This window comes from Peromyscus eremicus, chromosome 1 (assembly GCF_949786415.1).
Source record: "Peromyscus eremicus chromosome 1, PerEre_H2_v1, whole genome shotgun sequence".
Classification (NCBI taxonomy): Eukaryota; Metazoa; Chordata; class Mammalia; order Rodentia; family Cricetidae; genus Peromyscus; species Peromyscus eremicus.
Window position 1 is genome coordinate 130,817,979 of NC_081416.1, and position 7,747 is coordinate 130,825,725.

General features: G+C 52.3%; 1 protein-coding gene across 4 annotated transcripts; it reads right to left on the reverse strand.

Annotated features, from left to right (window-relative positions):
• Window positions 1–2,279: 2,279 nt before the first annotated feature.
• Lysmd4 (LysM domain containing 4) lies at window positions 2,280–7,519 on the reverse strand. Of its 4 annotated transcripts, none has more exons than XM_059273109.1 (4): window positions 7,396–7,519; window positions 6,978–7,162; window positions 6,109–6,398; window positions 2,280–4,399 (listed from the first exon to the last, which is right to left on the reverse strand). In XM_059273109.1, exons 3-4 carry the CDS (start codon window positions 6,388–6,390, stop codon window positions 3,791–3,793), a joined length of 891 nt encoding a protein of 296 aa, XP_059129092.1. In that variant the 5' UTR covers window positions 6,391–6,398; window positions 6,978–7,162; window positions 7,396–7,519; the 3' UTR covers window positions 2,280–3,790. The 4 variants fall into 4 exon arrangements, with proteins under 4 accessions (XP_059129092.1, XP_059129106.1, XP_059129099.1 ...); XM_059273123.1 differs by having other exon boundaries at window positions 6,625–7,162; XM_059273130.1 differs by lacking the exon at window positions 2,280–4,399 and adding an exon at window positions 4,764–5,770.
• Window positions 7,520–7,747: the final 228 nt, after the last annotated feature.

Genomic DNA, 7,747 nt, shown 5'->3' on the forward strand with positions numbered 1-7,747 from the left:
GGTGAAGCCAGCCAAGCCTTCTCCCTGGTAATGAGGGTGAAGAAACCCTCTTCCACCGTGCTGAGCCCCGGGAGGGATGCAGTGAGGAGGTGGGAGGTTCTTAGCAACAGAAGCCAGGCTGACTTCTTTAGACAAGGAGTCTGGGTCTCTGACTTAAATACCACATCCAATGAGTTTTACACCAGCCAATCAGAGGGGCGGGAACTAGGGCAGAGCATGTGGCTGAGTGGTAGAGCATTTGCCTAGCATGTGCAAAACCAATAAAATAAAATAAAATAAAACAAAATGAACCAAAATTTAAAAACCTAAACACAACAAAATAGGATCCAGCTAGAATGGTACTTCAGTGGTAGAACAGATCCTAGGACCAGGGGTCAATCCCCAGCACTCTCCCTCCCGACAAAGGGAAAAAAGAAGATGGCTTCAGTGCCAGTCACAGTTCTTGGATGCCTGCAATGGACTCTTCTGACCAGCACTGGCCAGTGTTCCTGTGGGCCTCATGGTCCAGTTCTCTCCACCACTCTCTCCCGAAGCCTTGCCTTGAGAGGCCACAACCACCAGTGCTTCCAGAGACTCCCAGCTGCCCCAGGGTCTGGACACCAGGCAGGTCATCAGTGCCTCCGTCAGCCCCACCCAGAGCAGGCTGGTGGGGAGCAGGGTGGAAACAGTAGGGTACAGGCTACGGAACCGGAAGAGCACAAACGTCAAGACTGCCAGGCGGGGCAGGTCCCCGAGCACCCCGTCTGTCAGCTGTAGGCTCTTAGCTGTCTACCTGTAGAGTGGTGACCGTCAAGGCCTACTCATGAGGGGGCTGGGAAGGCAGGGGTTCTGCCCACAATCTTTGCCCTCCCATGGCATCCAATGAAGAAGGAACCCCATGGGTTATCCGTTAGTACATTTTGCTCCTGGCTGCAGCCATCTTTCACGTGATTTCAAGTTTTCTCCACTAGGTACCTACAGCCCGGGGCCTGGTCTGTCCCACACGACTGTGGAATCCACGACCTTTAGTGTTTCTTCCCCCTGGTCTGTGTCCCCTGCTGTTCAGGCAGGCAGGACACAAGCCAGCCTGGAGCACCATTTCCCTGGTGTAAAGCCAGCCCATCCAATACTAAGAAAGTTCCTTAGTGTTTACCATGAAGCGCTATGCCCACCCAAAGAGATGAGTTGGTTCTTTAAAGCACTCACTTTCTTGGGGACTGGAGAGAGGGCTCCATTAAGAGTGCTTACTGCTCTTGGGAGGACCCCTGTCGTTCTCAACACCCACATCAGGCAGCCCACAACTGCCTGTAACTGCAGCTCCAGTGGGTCCTACACTCTCCTGAACTCCAAGGGCACCTGCATTCACATGCACATTCCCACAGGGACACAGATGCCCATAATTTCAAAATGTAAATCATCTTTTCCAAAGCACCCTAGTAACCAAAATGCAACAGCTTAGCAGAAATGAACTCCATGTAGTCTTCCACAGACCTAACTGAACTATGACGCACATTATGGAGGTCAGTGGGCCAGAGTGCACTGGTTACCACTTGTCTGTCCTTCCCTGGCCACAGAAGCAAGTGCAGCAAGAGCCACGGCAACTTGCCCAGACCCAGCAGGAGGCAGAGGCCACTGCCGTCTTCTCCAAAGCTGTCCCTCAGCTTTGAACTGTTAATATCCACATATGAAAAGAGGGAGTCGTGTTTCCTTCACAGAAGAAATATTTATTCCACTTGAGAAAAATACAGAGATACAAGTCACAACTGTAACTTGTGTAAAACTCAGTGACATACTGATACTATCGCATAGCACCTTGGTCTGCCCAGACAGACAGAACACATCTCTGAGCCAAGCTCACCCCCGCCCTCAGCAGGCAGGGTCACTGTGACAGTCATCTGACCCCATCCAACCCCAGGGGGCACTGACACTGCAAATCCCTTGTCATGTTCTACTGAGGAGCCTACACAGGACTGTGTACAGGCATCACCATCAGTCCCTAACACTTGCGACAGAATTCAGGGGGAAAAAAAGACATTCGTTGTCTAGCGAAAACCATTTTCCCATGGGACTCTGGGCCCTGCCTGCTGAAGTCAATGGTAAAAACATCTAAAAGAAACTTCACAGCCACAATGGTCATGAGCATCCAGATAGAAATCACTTAACATAATCGATGTTTATTGTATTGAGATTCACGGGTTTATTTTTGGCCTCAAAGTACTTAATTCTGAAGATGACTCCAATTTGCTATTTCCACCCTGGGCAGACTGTTTTTCAGACAACTGAACAACAGGCTCGCTCACACACTATTCTGCTCCTCTCATCAGATTTCCAGGCCTAAGTGTCAAGTGGTGCCACCTTGACACTTGACACAGAAGCGACCTGCCTGCCTTCTGTTCACCCTGAAGCTCCGGGCCACCTCTGCAGCCCCCTCCCTGCTGTGACAAGGTGGCTGACGTAGCCCTTTCTCCCACACCCCTTGCAGCACATGGTCGGCTACTGCCACCAGGGAGTGGCTGAGAAAACCTCGGGCATCTCACCCCCTCTGGTGTCCGCTGCTTTTATAGCCTTTCACAGCCAGAGTCACCTTGTTGGGGTTTGGATATGCCCCCCAAAGGCAAATATCTTAAAGGCTTGTGCTCACCTTGGCACTGGGAAGGAGTGGAAGCTTTAAGATCTGGGGTCTAGTGGCAGAGGCAAGGTCACTACAGGCATGACCTTGAAGCTGATACCGGGACCCAAGCTCCTGTCTCTCCCTCTCTTCCTGGTCACAGGAACAATTTGTCCCACCACACTCTCTTCCATGATGTGTGTTCTTACCATAAGCGACCCCAAATCAGGCCATGGGTTGAAACCTTGAGCCAAGATTATTTTGTCCAGTGAGAGAAAGCTGACTGACATTGTGTCGGGCTTTAACACTGAGACACAGAATCTGGAAGTTTAAGGACAACACCCAAAAAGCAGAGTATGGAGGCAGCGGGAAGAATACTCTGCTTCGGGGACACATGGTAGGGGGTCTGACAGTGGGTTGGCCTCAGAGGTGCATGTGTTAGAACCTTAATGGCGCATGTAGTCTCTTCAAACTACTTGCCAATAACATCTGCTCCCAAGACGCCAACTGGGAGAATCCCTGGAGCCATCACCAGAGATGTTCCTACTGTGAATCTGAGCGGTGGCCCTGTGTCTGGCTTAAGATATGCCCATGTGTGAGACCATAAAGCTCCAACAGTGTGAGGGACCGGACTGCAGCTTAAGTCAAAGGATGGCAGTTTGGATTCTGAGCATTCTCACTTCTGAAGTAGCACCACCTCAATGGGGCCGAGTGAAGAGGCAGGCATGCCAGGCTGTCACAACTGTAATGCGTCGCTCTAAAACTCAGTGGCATACTGCATAGCACCTTGGTCTACCCAGACACAGGACATGCCGCTGAGCCCAGCCCCAACCAATAGCAGGCTGGGACACTGTGACAGTCATCTGACCCCACCCAACAGTGGGAGCACCAACATCGCAGATCCCTTATCACGTTCTACTTAGGCGCTCACCCACAAGGGCTGTACAGGAACTCACAGCCAGCCCCGACATGTCTTCAAGAAACAGCCACCAGTTCTATGTAAATGTCTGTCTTGCTGGGACGATGACGTCTGGGCTCCTGCATCCTTGGGTCAGGTCAGGCCATTCCTCAGTCCATACAATCCAGATTGACGTGGTAACTTCTTTAACTGTCCATACATCCCAGGAAGCAAAGTGCAATACGCCCAGCTACACACATCCAGAGCCAACTGCCAAAGCATTGCCCATTCTAGAATAAATGAGCTTAGGCCCCTGCCTGGGTGGTTGAGCTGACCTGGCTGTCTGAAGCGGGGAGGGTGGGCACTGGAATTGCCAACCTGGGCGCTGGCGCTGGAACTGGGCTCAGTGTCATCGAGTCATTGGGGACAACAGTTGCATTCACGCTACTGGAGGCTTCCCCGGTGGCTTGGATTTTAAAGTAGACGAGATAAAACACTGGCAACACAATCCCAATGAGAAGCATGAGGAAGACAGCATTCCACCACTGAATCCCGCAGTCGGCGCCGTCGCCTGGTGGCTTCTGGGTGGCGGGGAGCAGTGGCTGATCTGCGGCCTCCACGCAGCAGCTGTCGCTGTGGAACACGTCAGACTGCACAGCCCGCTCAATGTTCTCGTCGATTCCCTTAAAGAAATCCGTCAGCTGGTTTCCCTGGGCGCCTGCCCCAGTGGCATCCTCATCTTCAGACAGTTCTCCCAGGGTCACTCTGGTCTCAGAGGACGGGGGCCCCAGGGGGGTGAGCTCTTGGTGGGTCTCTGTGAGGATGCCATGATGTCTCACCGGAATCTTGATGGACTTCAAAGCATACAGGTCTTGTTCCCTGATGAAGTTGTTCACTTTCTTGATATCTGCAACCTAGGGAAGCCAGGTATTATAAACATCCAAAGCTCCTCAAAACCAGCACCCGGCCCCGGCAGAAACCCTCAGCCTGCTGGGGTCCCCCTGAAGAAGCCCATGAAGGCCAGAAACTACACCCACAGCCAGCTTTGTTTTTGCCTGAGTAACTTGAGCTGTACAGTTTTGGGTCTTTGGTTTTTAACCTCTTAATGAATAGCTTAGAAATCAATGGTTCTGCTTTGAACCATTTCAGGTCAGTTTGGGAAAGTGTTGTGAGCACAGCAAAAGCTTCAGGTGAAACAGGACCAACACTGCTGCTCTTTCTGTCAAGCTCTGAGGCAACAGTGGCCGCCTCTCATACCAGAATCCAGCTGAGCAAGCTCCCTGAAGCCTGAGCTGGCCCTGGGCACACTCAGGGACTCCACCACCTGATGGCTCCCTCAGGAGCCTCAGCTGCTTCAGCGCTTTCCCGGAAGTCGTGCAGGCACAGGAACTTAGTTCCTGAACAGCAGTGACTCCAGCTCCATTCACCTTGGGGAGGTCCTACTTCTCACCAGAAGTAGGTTAGGAAATCAGCAGTCAACCTGGGAGTTCCAGACTGAGATTTTTCCATTCCCAACTACGGAAAGGGGAACGTGACTGGATTTTATTGAGTAACACAAAGCTTCTAACAGAAAAGGAGGGCCAGGAAGCCAAATTTTAAACTCCCCTTCAAGCTACTTTTGAAAAACTTATCTAGAATGTAAGCACAATCCACAGAGTTTATTATTCCGGTCCATAGTGTGGGCTTACTTGATTCAGCAACCACTTTCAGAGTCTCACAGAACTGGCTCGCGGGATGCTTTTTATCTGAAACTGAACAGCTTTCATTCTTTGCGCACGAAACGAACAGCGCGTGTATCTGTTGCCAATTGGAACTGGACTGGTTCGTGGGGGCACTAAAAAGTCCACTCTGGGTTTGTTATAGATCATCATTCTGACAGGCCTACTCAATCTACCTTCCCAGACTTTGTTGGGAAGGCTTTGTTTTTCAGCCCATGGTCTGTAGCTTATGCCTACGGAAGCAGATGGTAAGACGCAAACACAAAGGCTGATGTAATACAAGGATGCCATGTGTCCCTGGAGACCAGCCTCTACTACTCTGGGAAAGGCTCCCACACCCACACAATCTTTTTGCTCATTTGGATCTTGTTAGATAAACAATAGACCATTTCTAGGAGGTCAAGATTTTTGTTTTTTAATTGTGTAGCGGATGCAGCCTGGGTGAAAGCTGCTATCAGTCTATAGCATGGGGTTAGCAGCGGGAAACGAGCCGTTTTGATGCAGGAGAAAAGAGCGATTCCAGAAATGCTTTCCTACTTACTTTGCCACTGTTAATCACTCTGAATGCTAAAAACATAATTAAAGAGAAAGATAAGGTTATACAAACGCACAGGACAGAGGCTAGACCATACAGTTCTACTAGAGAGAAGGCAAAACTCTACCAGTCGGAGCAGCAAACGTCAGGAAAAGGTCGGAAGAATACAAGTAGTGAGAGAAGCATGCCAAGGACACTGGGCTAACTCCACCTACCATCTCCAGCCCCTAGGATCTCAGTTCCAATGTACTCAAAAGACCACACAGTCTCATAGCATCACTGGGAAAGTCAGGGCAAAGGAAAACACACCCTTAACTGAGGTTCCCAACTAATTGAGCAGTCGGCTTACTCGGGGACTGAGCCAGCTTACTTTGCAGCCATACTGGAGAGCCAGCTTGTTGAGGCTGTCCTCCTGGGCCAGCTCCCGCTGCAGCAGAACCATGCTGCCCGCTCCGGGCTGCTGAGGGTGTTGGATGCTGTTCTTCTGGCGCTCCTTGCCCCGGGGTCGTAACACCACATGATGTGACTCTTCCTCAGAGGAGTCCCCGGAGTCTCCACTGCCATTCTTGAACATGTAAACGTGGCTGTTTGGAGTCCTACAGACAACTGCTGGGCCTTGGAAGGTCTTGGCTAACACTTCCTTCTGCCTCATTTTCTCAACTGAAAACCAAACCTGGGGTTAATTCTACACAAATGCTATTCATTCCCCTCTGGCTTCCTAAAGAGAACTGTCTCATTAGTAATTTCCTAATATTGCAAATATTCAGCAAACACCCACAGGACGGAACGACAACATCCTCACACTAGCCCACACGGGACTTAGGCAGAATAGAATCATGCTTTCCCTAACCGCTCACTATGTACAGAAAAACAAAAGACTCCCCACCCTTCTTCCCTGTCCACAGCTGTGCCTCCCCGGGCCCACACACAGAAGCCACTTGTGTCTCAGAGTACTGTTCTTAGCAACCAGATACTGAGAACTTTACATTCAGAATCTTTGTACAGAAACTTCGTGAGGGATTCCAAGGTGTCTTCTGGAAGGCCAAGGACACAGCTGAGGGCAACCATGGATCGCAAAGTCTCTTATTTTGACCCTGGCTGACTTTGACCCGAGAGGCGAGCAATGGAAAAACGCCTGTCCAAGTTAACCTGCCCTTTTCTCGAGGTCACTCTGCATTCATTACACCCCCATGCGCCCTTTATTGTCACCTAGAGGCAAACGCCAGAGCCACAACTAACCTCCTTCCCCTTCCAAATGGCTCGAATGGGACGCTAGGCATTCCTGGCGGTGCCTTCCGAGAGGCCCTTTAGAGGGGACAGCCAGCCTCAGCGCATCTCCCTCGAGTCTCGGATTTCTGAGCCCCTGACACCCGGGGCGGCCGGAAGAGACCTCCGTTTTCCTTCAGTGACAGGGTGGGGTGTCCCTAAGCAGGAGATAAAACAAATTTGAGGCGGCCCCACCCCTGGGCCTACACGGGCCGGGCCCCAACTTTCCATGGAGCACACATCCTGCCACCCCCACAAGACGGCACCAGCCCTCCCGGGACACAGCCACGGCCACCAGCCCTGGAGTAGCAGCCCAGCCCCGTGCCCACGGTGACATGCGACCCCCACAAGCCCAAGTCAACTCCGCAGCCCCCGCTCCAGGTCGGGGTACCTCGCTCCCAGACTCCGCCGCCGCCGCCGCCGCGCCCGCCGATTGGCTGCGATAAGCAGCCCTTCCGGGGGCGGGGACTGAGAGTCAACCAATGACTTCCGAGGAGGGAGAGCCCTGGCCGAGCCGGAAGGTGCTGAGAGGTCAGAACGCTCCGGGGGGCGGGCCCTGATGGGCGGGGTTCCAGGGTGGGGCTCCAGCGCCGGGTCCAGGACCTTCGCCCTTCAGCCCGCTGGCCCCGGCCCTGCCCAGTTTCCACTTCTGAGGCAGGCCTGCAACCCGGCCTCTTCCGTGGCGGCCACGGCTTTCTGCTGAGCCTCTGTCTTCTTCCCGGCTAGAGAGACCTTTGACCCGT